The 19,152-nt window shown below is 49.8% G+C and overlaps 4 protein-coding genes across 4 annotated transcripts; 3 read left to right on the forward strand and 1 right to left on the reverse strand.

Annotated features, from left to right (window-relative positions):
* Positions 1–3,022: 3,022 nt before the first annotated feature.
* On the forward strand, positions 3,023–5,143 carry ENH_00064620 (hypothetical protein; the record flags this gene model as incomplete). Its single annotated transcript, XM_013582174.1, has 2 exons — positions 3,023–4,489; positions 4,853–5,143. The coding sequence occupies 2 exons, from the start codon at positions 3,023–3,025 to the stop codon at positions 5,141–5,143; spliced, it is 1,758 nt and encodes a 585-aa protein (XP_013437628.1).
* Positions 5,144–7,319: 2,176 nt separating this feature from the next.
* Positions 7,320–8,736, forward strand: ENH_00064630 (hypothetical protein, conserved; the record flags this gene model as incomplete). Its single annotated transcript, XM_013582175.1, has 4 exons — positions 7,320–7,540; positions 7,855–7,973; positions 8,315–8,382; positions 8,488–8,736. 4 exons carry the CDS (start codon positions 7,320–7,322, stop codon positions 8,734–8,736), a joined length of 657 nt encoding a protein of 218 aa, XP_013437629.1.
* Positions 8,737–10,276: 1,540 nt separating this feature from the next.
* Positions 10,277–12,956, reverse strand: ENH_00064640 (hypothetical protein, conserved; the record flags this gene model as incomplete). The annotated part of the gene is made up of 7 exons (XM_013582176.1): positions 10,277–10,399; positions 10,607–10,641; positions 10,909–10,977; positions 11,414–11,550; positions 11,820–11,971; positions 12,301–12,599; positions 12,878–12,956. The coding sequence occupies 7 exons, from the start codon at positions 12,954–12,956 to the stop codon at positions 10,277–10,279; spliced, it is 894 nt and encodes a 297-aa protein (XP_013437630.1).
* Positions 12,957–16,806: 3,850 nt separating this feature from the next.
* ENH_00064650 (hypothetical protein, conserved) lies at positions 16,807–17,391 on the forward strand (the record flags this gene model as incomplete). The annotated part of the gene is made up of 1 exon (XM_013582177.1): positions 16,807–17,391. One exon carries the CDS (start codon positions 16,807–16,809, stop codon positions 17,389–17,391), a length of 585 nt encoding a protein of 194 aa, XP_013437631.1.
* Between the last annotated feature and the right edge of the window lie 1,761 nt (positions 17,392–19,152).

The following is a 19,152-nucleotide window of genomic DNA, read 5'->3' on the forward strand; positions in this document are numbered from 1 at the left end:
CACGGCTCAGTAGAAACCCGCCGCACTAGAGTGTATGCACGCCAGCCAGCTGGGGTTTTGGTTTTGCGGAGTTGGGACAAGTAGGTCTTCTTTCTTGTCTTCTTCTTTCATTCAAAAATTAATAAATCCATTCAATTCATTATTTTGTCTCTGAAAAGAAACAAATCGACAGCCGGGACCTCCACCGAGCGCCGACGACGCATGCACGGCCTACTAAGCTCTGCTGAGAAATGAAACTCATGGGCTCAGCTCCTCATACTTTAGTTCTTGGCTTACATAATCCCATATTGATTTTTAAATTCAATATTTACATGAAGTAACCCAGCAGATGCAGCATTACTAGACAAACGACACTTGTGCTATCCGCTGAGTCCGTGGGGCAATTGCTCGGCAATTGCTACGATCAGAGTATCATCAACTTGAAGCTTATTTTTGTCTCGATCTATTAATTTGCCAGCTGGCTGCAAGTTTTACGTTTTCCATTATTTTTTACTGCATACTGCTTGTCTTTCTTTTCTAGTTGCTGCGCCACAGCACTGCTACGTGCTCTCGGAAATGAACAGTAGGACGCGTTTCACAAATTGCTACCAGCCACCTAAGTTAGTCGCAGCTTGGTAGGCAGCTCATGGCATTATATCCCCGCAGCGTTTAGTGCTGCCGCTGTGGCAAATGGCCTCACGAGGCTCTAGCAGGGTCACATGCAGCACAAACTGCACTGAGACAGGCCTGTCCAACAGAGACAGGCCTGTCCAGAGCTGCGGGCCATTAGGGGCTGCATTGGGGGTGACTCGGAGTGGCTAAGACAGCGAGAAGTGTCACAGCCTCAGCAAGGCACTGCTGCGTGAAGTCCCACACTTTCTCCGCGTCTCTTGTGGGCATCAGAGCCCGACTGATAAGTTTCAAAGCGCTCTCAGCGTCTTCACTGCAGCTTCGTAAACTTCTTCCCCTCTTGACTAGGCCAGTATGATGCATGCAGCCGCTGCCGCCGCCTCTGCATGCAGGCGACGCCCCCACAGCTCCGCTCCCGAGGGCAGTTGGGTCCTTGGGGATTGGAGGTGGTGCCTACCGAAGACTTCTTCAGCTAATGAACCAGCTCTGAGGCATTCTGCAGTTGCTTGCAAGGCTTCTGTGTTGGTCCTTCTTGTCGCACTCGTTAGGTCTAAAGTGATAGGCTCCCAGTTACCGCTGGCGTTCATTTCCCAATGGTTCTCAAGCTGCCTGTTAAGCACCAGTTAGAGTCGCAAGTTTCACTGCAACTTGCTAAAAGCTATTTTGCGCTGCACTTTATCATTTCTGCTACATGGCAGCAGCGCCTTCTCTCCTGTTGGCCACCACTGACATTGCCGGTTCTTGGCTTTGCTAGTTAGGGCACATCACCGCTAGCAGCTTAGTAATTTAGTCCCCTGTAACACAAGTGCCGGTTTCCGGCAATTAGACCGCCTCAGATTGCTATGGCTAGCTATAGATAGTGGGAGGTAACTGCGGGCAGCTGCGCCGAGCTGCAGCTTGCTGCAGCTACCTACAGCCACTGACAGCTAGCTGCTGCAGTATAGGACCAGACAAAGCTGCCTGCAGCTCGCTACAGCTACTTGCAGCAGGCTACAACTTAGTGCAGCTCGCCTCAGCTAGCCACAGCTAGCGGCTTCTGTGTGTATCGCCTCAGCTAGCCACAGCTAGCGGCCTCTGTGTGTATTTGTGCTCCGCAGAACAGCTAAATCATAGCGTAAGTGTTGCATATGCAACGCGCATTTTTTCCTTTCCATTAAATGCTACTATTCTCCTTGTAACTATTGCAAGTATCACAGTGGACCGCGAACTGTACTCCAGTTGTCTTGCTGCAGTACTTGTCGACAGGCAACATGGAAGAATTGGTTGCTCGCTAACGCAAACCTTTACCTCATAAACGCAGTTGCATGACTCATTCTGCGTGCCCGAAGATGATCCCCACCACATTATGACTATCGGCTTTGTAATTACCATTTTATCGCAAACTGTTTAGTAATCAGTGCTTTATCTGGCGGGAAGCGCTGCACTTACCAGCATAGGTGATCACCGAACTGTTTCGTCCTTTTTATCGTTGATATGCGTAGCTTGATCCTAATAAATATGTCTAGGAGTACCTTTTTCAATCCCGCTATGCGTCTTTATCAGCTCAATTACTTCACTGATTGTCGCCCCTCTTTTCAAGGCAGTGTTAAGCTGGAGAACTACATTGACGCATGCTCTAAAATTGCATATGAGTGATACGGTAAGTTTGGCTGAGTTCCTGAACGTTCACTTTGGCAGAATTGTCGCACGACTTGACAGTAGTAAGAAACGACATCGTCACGTGACCATTGTCCTAAGCCAGTGGCAAATGGGAGCACCAGCAGAGAATACGCTTGATGATTTCCTGCACTTATTTCCTTATTTCCCAAAACAATTTATTTTTTGGAGGCTTCGGTCTGCTTCGGAAAGTGTGTCCTCACTTGCGAGTATATGCTTTCAGCTTCCCAGCCCCAGCGGGACATGGTCAGGTCACTATGCTCAGTTACCGGTGACCACTGTACATTGAGCGTCGGCAGCTCTCCTAAGCCCCAATAAGCTGAAAAAAGGGTAATATTGAATTAAATAGCTTATTTCTCGTTGAATGCTTTTTTTTCAAGAGCTAAAAAGGTGTTTTCAGGTCTTATTCTTCAACTTGCAGTGCCTGCAGATCAGATAGGTGCCGGTTGCCTTCGGCCGCAGTAAGTCATCCACTTGCAGGAATCTATTCACTCTGCGAGAAGTAGTTCATCAGAGCATATTACTTCAGTTTGTCTACTATTTCGTATTAGTGGATTTTGTTTACCTTCGGGCTTCTTCGCCGGCTCGACCAGTCAGCGCCGCTCCCATGGGTTTCCCCATGCTGCAAACATGAATAGCGCTCATCCTTACAATTATTTTCGTCTGCGTAGTGTTCCTTCCCTTTTCTTGGCTCTAAATTTTCTTAACAGGTGCCTCTAACACTCTTGGGACAAGATAACTCAAGTGTTTCTTTGCCATGGTGAATCATATTTCTGCTGGTGTCCACGAGCAGCAGCTCAACGCACCATGTGACTTCCCCCTGAAGCCCCCAAACATATGCCATCCAGGAGTCTCTGTCACCTCTGTCTCTACTGCCAGTGGGAGCGCACTTTCGCTGCAGTCTCTCGGTGGTTCCTTTGCCATCCCCGGCTCAGCAGACACCGCAGGGTGCACCACCCCAGCTAGCTGTAGCTACCCCAGTAACGCTAGCGGCAGTGCCCGCTCCGCAGATGGCTCTATCACTGCAGCTAAGTCGAATTGGGGCAGCAGCAGCGCTCACACCGTTCTCAAGCACCAGTACATCGCGGTGCTGCCCACCGGGACCCCCTCCAGCTCTCTAGGGATCCCGCAAGCTGCTGTGGCCACCACAGACTGCTCACCGGCTTGGGCACAGTACCAGACGAGCTGCACTGCTGGATCATGCACTCCTCTCTACTGCAGCCTTACCCCTACGCCCACTGCCCTCTGCCATGGCGGCACTCCCCTGGAAGAGGGACAGCTGCGCGGGGAATCCTCTGGGTCCAGTTGTCAGGAGACCCCGAAAAAAGAGCAACAAGAAGAGGCAGCGGAAGCTGCTACAGGTACTGCTGCCGTTGCAGGAGGAAGGGCTCATCGCTCTTCTCTGTTGTTGCAAGAGCGACCTTTGCAGGTTGCTTCGTTGCCTGAGGAGGTGCAGCAGGCCTTGAAGGAGAGCCACGACCTAGCCGCAGAAGCCGCTGCAGCAGAACAGCAACCCCACCTTGCCCTCCCTGACTGGTTCGACCCCCTCGCCGGCTGCATCCGCCGTGAGTGTCTGCCCGAGCTGCCCTCTTATCGTCAGACCCTCAACACTTCAGTGGCGCGATTGTCGGTCGCTTCACGGGTGCATCATCGCGTTCGATGGCCAGGAGAGCCTGCGAAAATAACAGCTGCAGTCTCGTCAGCAGCAGCAGCAGCAGGGGGACCAGCGGGGCTGGGGGCGAGGAGGGTTCCACCACTAAATCCAGGGCTTCTGCGGCGAAAATCCGACTCAGCTGCTCTGTTGTCATATTCACACTCTTCAATTGGGAGCGCCGAAGGAACTGCAGACACTCCAGTAGCAGCAGCAGCTGCTGCTGCTGCTGGGGTTGGGGCAGGCGTCGCGGCGCGACACAGGCGGGTGCGGTTTGCTACAGTGGCTTCCGCAAGGGAATTCAGGGACTCAACACCTTCACCAGCAGTAACAGCAGAAGCTGTTGCTTCTGGCTGTGGAGCTTTCTATAATACAGGTCTTTATCACGTACATACGTCACTGCAGCAGCAGCAGGCGGATACATCAGCAGCAACAGCTGAAGCAGATATGACCCCCAAGGAGCTGCTACAAAAAACAGCCGAGTGCCGAAGTGTCCTTGTGTTGAAGTTAATGAAGCAAATGATAGAGCAATTAGTCAATCTTTCTTCGCCTCAATGCAGTGAAGACGCTAAAGTGAGCAGCACTTTCAATACAGTGCAGTTGGGACGCATTAACCCCTGGAACTTCACATGCAAGCTTGTTCTGTAACAATTTCATTCGTTCTATTTTTTCCTTCTTCCTTTGCTAGAGCCAGCAGGAAAATAAAGCCGAGTCGAGGAAAACAGGCGATAGTGTTCTATAGACAGCGCAACTGAATTAATTGAAGAACAATGGGTGGAGTGCATCTTGTAACTTGGCTTCGTCATTATTTGTTGCCATACATCGATTCAGTGTGTGCCGCTTCCTTTTGTCAGTGCTTTTCGTTCAAGCTTTATGCGCATGCTATTGTTAGCTCAGTGCCTAATACACGTTTTCATTTGCAATTTCCGCTTTTAGGTTCTGCAAGAGAGCCTGCAACTGCTGCGTTCCTTCTCGTTGGAGTGTTCTGGCCGCCTTCCTGCGCTATGTTTCCTGGGGGATGCCTTGACTAACTGCGGCAAATTGATTGAGGAAAAACTGCAAACGAATGAAGAGCAACAGCTAATTCAGCTTGTCGACAAGACCAAGCAGCCCTTGCTGTCGAGAGATGCCGTCATGAGGCTCCACAGAATGAGAATGCAAATGAGGCATACTCCAGAGCTCGAGCTGTTCCTCACGCCACTTGAAACCCTGCAGGTACGCCCTTGACCATAACCCCTAGGTGCTAGGTCCTGAAGAATACAGAATGTAGACTGAACGGCAACCGATATAGGTCCATTACTGATGGACCTTTGTGCAGCAGTACTGATGCTGCACAAAGGCATAGAGTGTTGAGGGAGAACGATATAGAGCTTGAGGGGAGGATTTAGGACTTATGTTCTCGCCTGCAACCTCTAGGAAATAAGGCGCAAGTTGGCCTTTAGGACAACAGCCTTCTGCAGGCCGAACCGTCGGGTGTGAAAGCACAAAGAGTGTATTAGTTTCATCGCATTGTTTAGCCTGTTGACTTCTGTTCACATTCACCTCCACATGCATGTATATACTGGCTTTTTCCTTCACGTCATATATTCAAGCTAAAATCCTAGTCTCTTGGAACCAGTGGCGAGTGAGCTTGCATATCTGGCCACTGTCCTCAAGTGCTTCTATTAACTGTTTTACAAACTTTGAACTACCATTGTGTGTTCCAGTGTTGTTCATCGATTTACATGTGCTTACTGCATGTTTCTACAACTAATTTCAGCGCCTCAAGATATGCGACAGACGCAGGGCTACCTCTGGGCTTTGCCTTTACGCCGCTACCGCCGACCAGCCACTGTTACGCTGTGACCCGCCGATACAACCCAACGTATTTGCAGTGTAAGCAGAGTAGACGCCTTGCTAAAGAAGAAAAGAGGGTATGGAACAATTAGGGCCACGAGTGCTGCATGCGCTGTCTTTCGTTCGATACGTGAAAGGAAAAATACAAATTTGTGCGGAAGCTGGCGTGCTGCACCTTCCTTGTATAGCACAAGTTGATGATTTACTGCCTTTCCTGGCCTAGTGTAGCTTGCCGTTGCTATACTCTCTTGTTCCTGTAGCTTGATCTTGTGCTTGTGTTGACTGTGCCGTGGTGCTTGTGCTGCTGAGGAGATGCAGCTGTATCTGCACTAATCACAAGAAGAAGAACCTGTAGCATGCTGGGCCACAGACTGTCTGTGTCTCCCTCTTTTATCTATATTCACTTTTCTTGCTTTTCCACTTTTGTATTTGTTTACTGTTTTGTCCTATTCTTTTGCTTAGTGGGGACTCGGCGTGCGGTGTGGTATCTACGCGGCCCTGGCTCAAATGCAAGGATCCAAGGGCCTTCGCGACCGATATTTTGAATTTCTGCAAGCGTCAAATTCAACAAATAAAGCAAGCCGCACAAGCCAAACAGACAGAGCAATCAAAAGAGGCGGATGAAACACTGAAGACTGAATCAGTTTCCAGGCCATCAGGCCCAAATATTGGTTCATCTCAACTTGAATCAAACGTCAATTTGTCCCAACTTCATTCAAACATTAGCTTGGCTCAACTTGTCGAACAAGCTCTAGTTAACACTCAAGAATTCGGCGCCTGCAGCATCGGTTTACTGTGGCTTGACGATGCAGGTCAGCATTGCGGTGCTAATTTAGATATGTTTTCGTGCTCGCTGTTTAGCATGAAACGGTTTGCCATTGATCTTTATTCAGTGTATTAGTATAGGTGTTATTCGACGCAAAAAAACAGACTTCGTTCTACCCTGCATAAAGCTGTTGCATTTAGCCGTGAAGCATACTCTGTTCGCTTGAAGTATCAAGGCTGGTCAGAGTCTCGTGCTGCCTATACTTGCTTATTTGTGCCCGTTGTGCTGCCGCTGCTCTGCCCATTGGTGTTCGGGGTTAGAGCGCATGGCTTTGGCTGCTTTGTTTCTGTGGTCGTAGCCATGGAAAAAATTTGTGACTGTGCGTGAGACTAGAGCTCCGCTTGTATTCGTGCGTGCGTTTACTTGCGTTTCCGTTTTCCTAAATGCAAATATGGACACAAAAGATTTCCTCGCGAACTGTGAAGCTGCTCTTTGTAGATACTTGCATATCAAATATTGGCATTTCTGTTTGTACTTGTAGATTTCATATTTCTATTTATAATTGAGGCCAGATTCCGTCCTTGCCCTGAGCCGTTTTACTTCCTTTCTACCATGATTATTCGCCAAACTTAACTTTTCTCTAGGTCTTATTTTCTGTCGTTTGTGCTTGCTGGAACTTTGTGTTCATTTGTATGTCTGCCTTCAACTTCGTATTCGTGGTATGCCTTTCTATCCTTCAATTTTCTAAATATTTGGCCTGTACATGAAGGTGAACGACTTCGTTTCGCGACAAGTGGCTACATGCGCCTCTTCGTCTTGCGGCGCTCTCCGGCGTCGGGAATTTTGTCGAGGGTCGCGGAAGCACCAATGCGCAACGCAGCGATTGCTGCCGAGACGCAAATCTTCAAGTGGCCCTCACGGCAGCAGATACTCGAGCAGCAGGGACATTGCACTGAAAACAAAAGCTACAGAACTCGGGAGGCACACAAAGTAGAAGAAAAGATTGATCCGGGGGCGCTCAGGTAAACTGCGGACAGTCACTGCGATGATTATATATCGATATTAAACAGAATCTGCAGAAGAAGTAGACCTCACCTGCTCTTACATGGAAAATTTTGAACATTTCAGGGTTTGTGCGTTAAGGATTCACCGTTTTGGAGTGAGCAATTGATATTCAGACTTAGATTACGTGAACACGCTTTGCAGCGTGTGCTTCTAAATGCCTCTTCATAGAAGGGATAATGCTCATTGTTGAATGCGCAGACATACGGCACAGTTGGATGGGCCTTGAGGTGTATGATTTGGGGTTTCTAGTTTGTGTTGTATACCAATGCAGACAGGGTATAATGCGCATTGTCGAGTGGGCTGACCAAGGAACAAATTGGAGCCACCGGGGAATGGTTGAGCAGGAAGTATTTGTGCAGGAAGGCGACTTTTTTGTCATTGCTGACGATAGTAAGCTATGCAATGAAGGACTCGAATAATAAGTAGAGAAACAGTCAATTCACTAGGAAAACCAGCACTAAGAGAATCAACCAGCAGCACTAGGAGAATCAACCAGCAGCATGGTCCTGCCTGAATATGCAGCTGAACAGTGGAGAAAAACTAGTAGACACATGCAACACGCAGCGATAGCAGCCCTTCCCAGGCCACGCGCCGTTGCCTCATTTCCATTTCGTGCAGTGGGGAACACAGTAAAGGAAAGTATGGCCGGAATGTGCTCGGCGCCTAACTAAACAAAGTGGCAAATGCTTTTCATTTTACTGTTATTTTTGTTGTTTCACTGTCTCTTTCAGTTCTATTCGATGTAGTCAACTGCGACGAAATCCGCCATCTGTTCTCCTGTTGTTTGACATCAGTCGAGGTAAACGAGCAGCTGTTGTGAACCCTAAAGTGTGCAGCTTACACACTGGACCATTAACGCACAGCCCCTGAGCCAAAACCACAAATCTTTTGCCTCTGCGTTCAGAGCAAGGACGTAACTGACGTTTCCCTCTGCATAGCTCCTTCTTGTTTACCAACTCTGCTGAAACGTCTGTGGAAGCAGCGCGTGCCAAATCTCCACTCCCTCCTGTCTAGAATGGAGGAGAGGCAGCAGCGGCTGGCCTCCCAAGCAGCAGGAAGAAGAGCCGTGGCTGAAGCACTTGAAGTCTGCCCACTTGACCTCTCGATTGCTGCTGGATGGATACGCAAAAAACCAGACGCGGAGGAGGCCTGACGGTGTCACGTCGATCCTTTGCTTGGAAGAGATTAGAAACAAGCCAACAGGTATACTAAGTCATCCTGCAGCTGCTGCTGTTCCTGCAGCTGCTGCAGTGGGCGCGAACAGCAAGCCTACCCCCGCCGCTGTGGCTCATCTGCTCGACTGCAAACTTGCAGAGGCCAGGAAATATAGTTCTCGCTTCGTTCGTCAGCCGAAGTGCGAGCAGGAACAGCGAGTTGATCTCCGTCTTGTGTTCATGAACGTTGGTGGTGTGACTGCAAGCAGCAAGCCACAACCTACGTAACGGTGCACCAAAAAGGGCTCGCTGCTCCCTTGACTGGCCCAAAGCGGCCCACGAACTACTCACGAGCAACGCTGCATAGTGAGCTAGCCACGCAACTGGCTGCTTAGCTGGCCAGCTAGCGAACTAGCAAGCTTGTCAAGAGGATACTTCTACAGTGCTTCATTGGCTCGCGCTGTCCTTTACGCATACACTGGTACTTTTGGCTGGCCACGTTAGGGCTTTCATTGTTGAGAGTTCCACAGTTTATGGTTACGAGTTTGCTGGCGCAGTGCTCAAGGTTCTGCGTTTGAGAATGGGTAAGCGGTGCACGAGGCCTCATCTTGCTTTTCGGTGATACAAAGAGTACATTGTCACTGTTGCAGACGCTAGATGTAGCGGAGCCGACCGGGGAAAACATCGGTCACTTCCGCTGAAAGTAGGGACCAGAACAGCAAGTAGGCTACAGGCGAAACATAAAAGAGATTGAGTACCGTTCACCTCACCGTTCAAAGCACAACACGTCCAAAGCCGGGGCTGCGGGCGATGCGCTGTTTACGTGACTTGTGTTCTGTACACGCACAACCCTGCCCTGTACAAGCTATACTCTGTGCCACACCCTTTGTACCCTGTGCAAACTACATTCTCAAAGAGCCTTGCACCCGCGTGCTGCTGCCTCAGCAGCTGCGCCGCCCGCAGAAATTCGGTTGCTCTGTACAACGCGCACGCCTAACGTGCACCCCTGAATGGCGCTAGCCACCTGGCACGGACACAAAAGAACCCACTAACAAACTACCTGCACGGGTAGTCAACTAAGGCAAGGGGGCTGCTGCTGGCTACGGGCAGCCCTTGACCCTCTAACACAGCAGCAGGCTGCTGGCAAAGGGCCTTTCTAGCGTCCCACGCCTCAGAGTCACAGCATTTAAAGAACTTTGAAGTACAAAACAGAAAAAGCAACAGCAATCATCAAGCATTAACAAGTATTGCTTTGGCTTTCCCCGCCTCCGCCGAACTGGTTTTGTGCCATACATATGTAGGATTTAGACGTTTATACAAATCCACGCGTACACACATGTGCCGCTCGCTAAGATAAAGCCACTGCAGCATCCTTGAGTCATCATGCAGACGCTTTGAGTCCACTTGCGGTGTTCTCATAGGCGCTTGGCAGTACAATGGGCTTCTTGTTAGTCCGCCGCTTTCTGCCAACCCACTGCTGCTATAGCTCAAGTGCATGTCCGCTTTGGTATTCAAAATTCTGAGAAAGGTCCCTAACCCTCATGTAGACTTTAAACTCTCCTTATGCCGCCTCTGCGCTTTGTCTCGGCACGTATTGTTTCTGTCGTTCGCTGCTCCAATCCTGCGCCCTACTGCGGCCTCTCGGGCGCCACTCTCCCCTCCCTGCATTTCGAAGCAACGAAATTAGAAACATACAATCAGTTACATACATGACAACGAATACAAGTGCGACCTCAGACGAGAAGAACTCACACAGAACCCTGCCTCATTAGTGCGCGATCGTCACAATGTCGTAATCTAGCTTCAAGCAACGTGGTCTACTTTGTCTTGTGCAAACCTCCATGAGTTCGCGTGCTACGTTGTGCTCACAAGGCTCATTTCTGTAGCTGCCGTTTCCACCAGTTCTGCACATAGTCATCGCACAGCAAAGATTGTTCAATGGAGCACTAAATATAAAGCCTTACGACAAGAGGATGCATGAATGCATGGCAAATAAACATGAATATGGTATACAGCAATATCAATGTGGCACGTATGAACGTCAAAAACCACGACAAAGAAATGTTCTGCGCGTTCGGCCAGAGAGCCGTGGCGAGATACCACATCGCAAATGAAGGAAACACACAAAAGCATGATGTTAACAAACGCATGCATCCCTTGCCTGCCGCCACGAGAACCGCGAGGAACCCAAGAATCCACTTGACCTCCACGTCTGTATCCGAAAGAGCCCCCGCGCCGTCCTGCAGCCAATAAACAGCCCAAAACACCGAATAAAAAGATTTGAAAACCAAGAGAAAGGAGCAACGCTACGTGTTCAGGCTCTGTTTCTTCTAGCCTCAGCGATATGCTGTCGCGGAGGACACGCATGTCTACACTTCCTCAATAAAACCATGGTGACAAAAACCATATCCACTTTCACCCTAGACGCGCGTAAACCGGTGCAGGAATGCACTGCTTTCCTCTAGGCACTAGTCAAGTACATAATAGCAGCTAGTGCAGAGGTGACGGAGGGAACAAAGAAAGAACGCAGATGGCTACGGCGTTGGGCTTGATCCTTCTTGTCTCCCACGATCAAACGCACGCCTTTAGCATATTCATGACCGCAGGCATACATAAACAGATGCAAACACTAACCGAAACAATTGCTATTTCATTCACCGCCTTCAAGGTACCTACCGGGTCGCCGTCCTCTGTTCCAATTACTAAAGTTCGGCCTTTCTCCTGCCTCCTCTTTCTGCAGTTGCTCCCACATGTCGTGTTTCCACTCGCCTTCGTTTTCATCTGGGGTCCAGAGTTTCTTGCTGGAGCCTACTCTGCAGGGCGTCCACCATACAGGAGTGGAATCACAGCAAGTCAGGACCGCATCTCCTTTTAAATTGCGTTTCCCTTCCATTCTGTCACTTGCATGTTGCGCATAGTTTTCCCATGCATTTCCTCATTTTACTACTTGCTTTATCAGCTAAAACAAACGCACATAGTTTCCCCATGTATTCCCTCGTTTTAGGAGTTGTTTTATCGGCCAAATATGACGTGAAAGGGTAGCCAATGTGCTAATATCCCTGCACAAAAGAAGGATACCCACCGCGTCTGAGTGCTCCGAGGTATTCTCGTATCCGGCTGGCTGTCGGAGTCCTCATCGGAGGCCTCTGATTTGCTGCTGTCGCCATCTCGCCTATCATCATGCAGAAAGTACCGCGTGGCTCTTGGCACGTAGGAGGGGTCTTCTTGCATAAGCTGAACGCAAATTCAGTACCCGCTGCATGTCCTTTTTGAATTTCATGGACACGAATGCACTTAGTGAACTCAAAGAACACATTCATTAGGAGGGATCGAAGCTTGAACGAACCCCACAAAGAGAAGAGCCAAAGCACGAGGGCTTCAGTTAGCTGTATTGGCCAAGGGGCCGAAGGCACCCGAAACCGCGTCAAAATGCATGCAATTACCCACTTGACCCAATGCACTCATATCCCTCTTCAATATACTCAAACCAATCCACCGCCCCCTCCCATTAACCAGAGTTTTTTGTGGCCCAAAATGGAAGCAAAGGAAGCAGGAGAGCTCACCTGCCATGTTGACTTTGGGCGGGCTCTGAATCCGTCCCCAGAAGATGCACTTCTGTGGTGTTTGCCCTCGTCCCTCGCCGCTTCATTTCCTGCAGTTTGTTCATTTTCCGGGGTCTTTGGAGACTCCTTGGAGGCCTTGGGGTCACTCGAAGCCGCAAGGGACGCCTCAGCAGCCCCAGCGGAAGACGGAGAGGCAGAAGTCGTGGCTTGAACTGCTGAGGCGGAGCCCACCGAGTCGCCGCCAGTCGCGGCTGCGTCACGAGTTGCCTCTTCTGCCTCTTCATCGCTTCCCGAGCTTACTAAGGATGCATGCAAACGCACGTCGGGAAATAAACGGAAATACGCAAGAATGAGCACCCTTGAAACAAATATGGGTGGCGGTAGCTGTTTGGGGGCGAGGCGAGAAACACGGGCCGGGAAAAGGGACGGTCCCGGCGCAGCAAACAACACCTGGGTTCTGAACCTGCATGTGCACTCCAAGGCTTCAAGTTAGGGCTTTACATCAGGATGTGGTTTACGATTACGTTTGGGTTTACACTTCAGCATGGACACGCATCCAGTGGGTGCAGTGTCTCACTCTCCGACTTGTCATCAAACACATCGCCCTCGTCTTCGTCCTGTGAAGACGCCCGGCGAAGATGCCGCGGATTGCCCATTTCACTCTGTTTATAAGATAGTTGTAAACGAAACAATGCTTATTTCAGAGCCAATGGCCACCGCTTTCCACTTTTCTGCACGCCCGCAGTTGCTGCAAGCTGCAGCTGAAATCAGCACGCGCAGCAAAGCCCTTAGGACGTGCGAACAGACCCTTCACCTCTTCTTCAGCCTAAATCTGAACGTAGGGGGACCGTTTCAGTTGCGCAGAAGGCGAAACTTCAGTCTATTACGCGAAAAGTTGATTGGCGATTAGGGGAAGACAATCACAACTGCACACTTACACCTTGTGGCTCTGGTGGGGACCTCCGCACAAAGCCTGCAGTAATTCTGAACATCTGAGGACTTAGCGACGGCGGCCTGCGTCCAAAGAGTTAAACGAAGCCCTGTGGGATAATACTGGTGCTTCCGCCAGCGCACCTCCAGAGTTAGAACGGCACCGCCTGCCTGATATAGAAATGTGCTGGATGTTTCTCTGAATGTTTTGCGCACTTACTGCAAGAGTTCCGAAGAAATGCATTCTAATTTAGCCCCTCAAAGGAAGCCGTGCTGGTGTGGTCGCAGCAGCATGCAAATAGCAGCTGCCGTACTTACCGCCAGTCTTTGGGCGGCGGCCCGGCAGATAGGCAGCGCCTGAATCTCTCACAAAAATTGATTCGAATGATCCAATTTGACATACGTGTGAAACGTTCTTCTTTTAATGAGCAGCAAACCACCAGACATGTCCCCTTTTTGACTGACATGTTCGCATGCCTCGCTGAGCGAAGCCTGGTCGAGGATGCACTGCCCTATGGATTCGAAACTCTTTGTTGTGCCATAATAAACTCAAATTGTCATTTCTGGCCACTTTAATATCCGAAGCCTTAAGATTTATGGCAGGTTCGGCTCTGTCCGCTGCTCATCAGCGAACTGGCCCACTGCTGCGGGACGCAGGGGCGATAATAATGGCTATGGCCAAGTCCCGTGCTAAGATACTGCATTGCCATTTTTGAGGAGACGGTGGCCTTTGCACACGTACAGCCTTTCACAGCATTGTCTACAATTGTACTGCAGTAAAAGCGCAGCACAGCATTGCACGGAAAGGGCCAATTGCACTCTTCGAACCTTACGTGTGGAGGGCATTCAGTTTCACTCGTAGCCCTCATGCGGGAAGGAGAAGGGCTGGTGAGTACGCGTAGAGTGTTCCCCAGTGCGGCAGGCGTGGCCTGCTTCTGACGGGTGCGGTGACAAACGAATCTGGCTTCTGCAATCTGACGCGGGGATTCGTTCCGTCGAAGGTATTCCGTCTGTCTGTGCACCATGCGCTTGAGAAGAGTGCGAGCTATAGCCCGGAAGACCGGGCTTGCGGCGTAGCAGTAAGCAGCCACTCGCGTAGCTAGCTTTTTATGGATACACTGGCAAACTGTGATAAGCTGCCTTCATGGGAAAGTCTGCGGGCACAAAAACCGCGTCCAATGATATGTATTCACTGTTGAGGTATGTAGAAGAGCAGTCCCAGAGGTCTGTTCCTCTGTCAAGACCTGCACAGTATTGCAGAGGTACTCCCAGATACAACACCGTGGCCTGCACAGTAAAGTTATGGGGCCACTACTACCAGCCACGGATGTGATGCTGCTAGCGTCAGCGCCCACGGATGAAATTCTACTAGCGGCAGGGTTTGCCACTGTTGCAGCGTCTCTTGCTCCTATAAACAAAGCAACTGTCAATGAGAGTTGACATAGATTTTGCACATAGGAGCACGCAGTATACCTTTCCTGATTTCTACTTATTGCGGTTTGTTGCTGATCCCCTCTAGGGTTATTTTTTCCCCACAACGGAGACGCAGAATTCTCCTACACCTCACGTGCAGCGTTGAAAATCTGCGCTCATGCAGCAAATGCACCGCTACATCGCGCCACCATACGTCGAATACGTACATACAGGAACTGTGAGCGACAACGACATGAAACGCTTCACCACGATTTGCCCCAAAGAGAGCGGCACAGTGTCAGTGACAGCCGTTCACTTACGTTTCTTTAGCTTTGGTTACCTCTCTCTTGTCGTCAGTATGTGTAACTTAAGTTCGCCTTCACGTTTGTTTGGTGCTTGACAGAAGTTTCTTGTTCTCACAGTATCGAAGTTTATTGCGTTCACATGTATTTTCTACTTGACAAAAATCATTAATTTTTCATATCCGACACCGGAATCATGCAACTGACAAGCGACTTTCTGGCACAGCTGGTTGGTCCGCTACTGCAACCTGAAAAAGAAGATTGATTCTCCCACTCAGAATCTTTTGCTTGTTTGCGTACAGCGTCAAGTGCTGCGACAGCATGCTGCGTTACTGATAGATTTCTCACTCAAGTTTTCTTTCTTTATAAAAAAATATTGAAAATTAAAAATAACTAAGTCTGTGACCTACAACACCTTGGTAGGAGGGCTTCTATAGAATTACGCGCTTCTCCCACCGAGGCGTTCTGCTCAGTTTAGGCGTTTTAGGACAAACCAAAGGTCGAGAGTGCCAACTTTCCAGACCTCAGGCATTACAAAGGGAGTATGAGACCAAATACACTGGCTTCTCTCTTCTCAGTTGTTTCAAACAAGCTTTTTGAAACAAAAGGTTGTTGCAATCGCTGGCGTTTTAGCCTTCAAACCTTTCAAAGCAACTGATTATGCTAAAGTTTCTTGATTGTGTGATTTTTCGTGGGCATTTGCAGTGGGCGCTTGTTCGGTATCCGCCTTTCCGAAGATTGTAGGGGAAAGGATGGCGAGATAGCCTCCTCCCACGGGTTTGAACTGCCACCACAGTATGCCAACTACAAACGAAAGTTCAATACTAACGAAGAATTGGCAAAGTCTCCACAAGGTAGGAACAACAGCACCAGCTGAGGGGTTATCAGCAGAAGTCAACACTACTTGCACATAAACTGTTTATCCATGTAGAGGCATCAGACGAGGTCTGCTTTTCAGCAGACCACAATCCTTATAGTCTGAGGCTGTGACACAATGTGAAATGCGCAAGGGTGTTTAGTGTATCAGTGCAAGCAAAGGCGCAGCAGCCATCTCCGCGCACGTCTTCTACTCGCGCTAAGCAGTTGCAGCAAATATTTTCTTCATAATTGAAGCGCAATATCGTGCCTTTGTGTAGAAAATGATTTGCCCCATTACGGCGTTGCGTCATCGTGTGCTCCACGCAGTGTTACCCATTGTTGCAGCGTGGAATCCTAGTTCGCTTCACACATGCTACAACTGTGCGTTGCTGCAGCATGGTATAATAACCCATTTGACCCTTAAAAAGTATTTGTAAAATAACAGAAAATATCAGCATAAGAAGGGAGAGGCTGTGAGCGACTGGAGGGGTACGCGTGGTGCGTGCCAGCTGGCGAGCCACACTGTCCCCACAGTTGCACTGGGACAAGACCAGAACGATGCAGCGGCTAAGCGTTAAATTTCCCACAGAAAAAGAATAAATTAATAAATAGCACCGTGAAACTAAGTAGTGCTCTTTCCTTCCCGTTACAACTGGCAAATGTGGTAAGGGAGCAGAGATTGGCCCAGTTTGTAATCATTCAGTAACAGTCCGCAGTAACTTCAGAAAAAGGAGAATTACGAAGAATTTTGTAATGTAGCTATAAGAAGCCCATAGTTAACTCCTTAAGGGTTTTTGAAACATTGATTCGAAGTCCGAACCCATTAATTTTTCCCCCAAAATGTGTCAGAACCCCATGCTTCTTGTCCGCTGCGCACACGAAGCCGACCGGGGCTGGCTCTCAGACGGCGTCTCCAAATCAGCACTGGAGAGGTTCAGAGCGTTTGAATTGTTTTTCTTCTTGATTTTTGAAACTTCGGCAAGCTTAACGTTTTCAAGCGAAAATGGTTCGTTCCTTCGCCTCCTTTGTCTTTTTCGCCAGTCTTGCAGCTGTGACTGCAGCTGCGAGCGGCCCGACGCCGGCGCTGGGTTCCTTCGGATATGAGGCTCAAACCGCCTCACAGGTTTCAGTTGATGTTCCTCTGGGCCAGCAGAAACATGAAGCAATTTTACGTAGACGCTCTAGGGGTGCTCGAGTGCTCCTGGCGACGTCTGCGCTAGCCGCCACACTAGCAATGGCCTTCCTCATCATGCACTGCTTCATGTTGCTAAAGAATTCCCAACATCGTGGCTCCCGCCTGCGCCGACTTTCGTCTGATGATGAAGGTGCATGCGAAGTAAGCCGTGGTGATTCAGGGATGAATAAGGTTCGCCGGCAGGTGGCCCAACGAATGCGAATCGACTCCAACGACCGCAGCTCATTGGGTCTTACGTTATGCTGCCGATTGCGAACCCGACGCTTTCGTTTGCCACAAGTAGATACAGATTGGCCAGTAGTGGCTTCGCCTGCTGCCGAGCTCGCCAATGGGGACAGACGGGGGGATGAGGCGTCGGATATCGAGGGACGAGGAGAAATGCTCGTCAGGTAGAGGCCGTAAATTCGCTGTATTTGCAGCAAGTGGGTCTTGTCAATGCAGCCCCTGCTTTGCATACAGGGAGCACGTGAAGGGCCTCCTTTACTCAATATTGAGTCTTGCTTTGCAAGCGTATATCCAGTGTTCCCTTGAGCTTCCTACGTTAAGAGTGCATGCGTATTGCAGCATGGTTTGCATGAGTGGTGGTTAAATGTAGGGATCACACTTATTCCTTTATCTTGCTGACTTCATGCGCCTCCATCGCTTTCTCGCCTATTCTCTTGCGCCTTGAGCTCGGCGTAACTTGCCTTGTCAACAATACAGTACTGCGGTTGCCTGATTACATGATCGGCGCACGCCCTTTTTTGGGACTGCTGCCATACGGTTTTGCTGGTATCCGCGGGAGATCGGTTCGCTGCTTGCATTTGCCTTCACCATGTTCAGGTGGTAAGTTCTGCATTGTAGGCTCAGATTGGTGCCTTTCCAGAGGAGCTTTCCGTATTCTTGGTTGTTTGTGAAGCCCGTTTGCCGCCTGCACTTGCTTTTGCCAGGTTGAGGAGGTGAGTTTTGCATTGCAGGCTCAGATTCGTGCGTTTCCAGAGGAGCGAGAGCGGCCTGCAAACCTCCCCAAACGCTCCAGGGTATTGTGGCGAGTTTTGCATGAGGTGTGCGTGATTGTTGGGAGCATGTCCCTTCGTTTAGATTATTGACGCCGCGATCATTCAGTTTTCGTTTTCTTGGTTGTTTGCTCCTTGGGCCTGGCGTGGCTCGTGTTGTCAATTGGACAGTTCTGTGTTCGTCAAATTACGGGGCGCGGCGCAACGCTTTTTTTGCGGATACTCCCAGGTGTGTACTGTGTCTCCGCGTGAAGCCCGTTTGCCGCCTGCACTTGCTTTTGCCAGGTGGTGAGTTTTGCATTGCAGGCTCAGATTCGTGCGTTTCCAGAGGAGCGAGAGCGGCCTGCATACCTTCCCAAACGCTCCAGGGTATTGTGGCGAGTTTTGCATGAGGCGTGCGTGATTGTTGGGAGCATGTCCCTTCGTTTAAATTGTTGACGCCGCGATCATTCAGTTTTCGTTTTCTCGGTTGTTTGCTCCTTGGGCCTGGCGTGGCTCGTGTTGTCAACTGGACATTTCTGTGGTCATCAAATTACGGGGCGCGGCGCAACGCTTTTCTTGCGGATACTCCCAGGTGTGTTCTGTGTCTCCGCGTGAAGCCCGTTTGCCGCCTGCATTTGCTTTTGCCAGGAAGAGGTGGTGAGTTTTGCATTGCAGGCTCAGATTCGTGCGTTTCCAGAGGAGCGAGAGCGGCCTGCATACTTCCCCAAACGCTCCAGGGTATTGTGGCGAGTTTTGCATGAGGTGTGCGTGATTGTGGGGAGCATGTCCATTCGTTTAGATTGTTGACGCCGCGATCATTCAGTTTTCGTTTTCTTGGTTGTTTGCTCCTTGGGCCTGGCGTGGCTCGTGTTGTCAACTGGACAGTTCTGTGTTCGTCAAGTTACGGGGCGCGGCGCAGCGCTTTTCTCGCGGATACTCCCAGGTGTGTTCTGTGTTTCCGCATGAAGCCCGTTTGCCGCCTGCACTTGCTTTTGCCAGGCTGAGGAGGTGAGTTTTGCATTGCAGGCTCAGATTCGTGCGTTTCCAGAGGAGCGAGAGCGGCCTGCAAACCCCCCCACAAACGCTCCAGGGTATTGTGGCGAGTTTTGCATGAGGTGTGCGTGATTGTTGGGAGCGTATCGATTCGTTTGGATTGTTGGAAGAATGTCCATTCATA

This window comes from Eimeria necatrix, genomic scaffold (genome assembly GCF_000499385.1).
Source record: "Eimeria necatrix Houghton genomic scaffold, Enh_scaff58, whole genome shotgun sequence".
In the NCBI taxonomy this organism is placed as follows: Eukaryota; Apicomplexa; class Conoidasida; order Eucoccidiorida; family Eimeriidae; genus Eimeria; species Eimeria necatrix.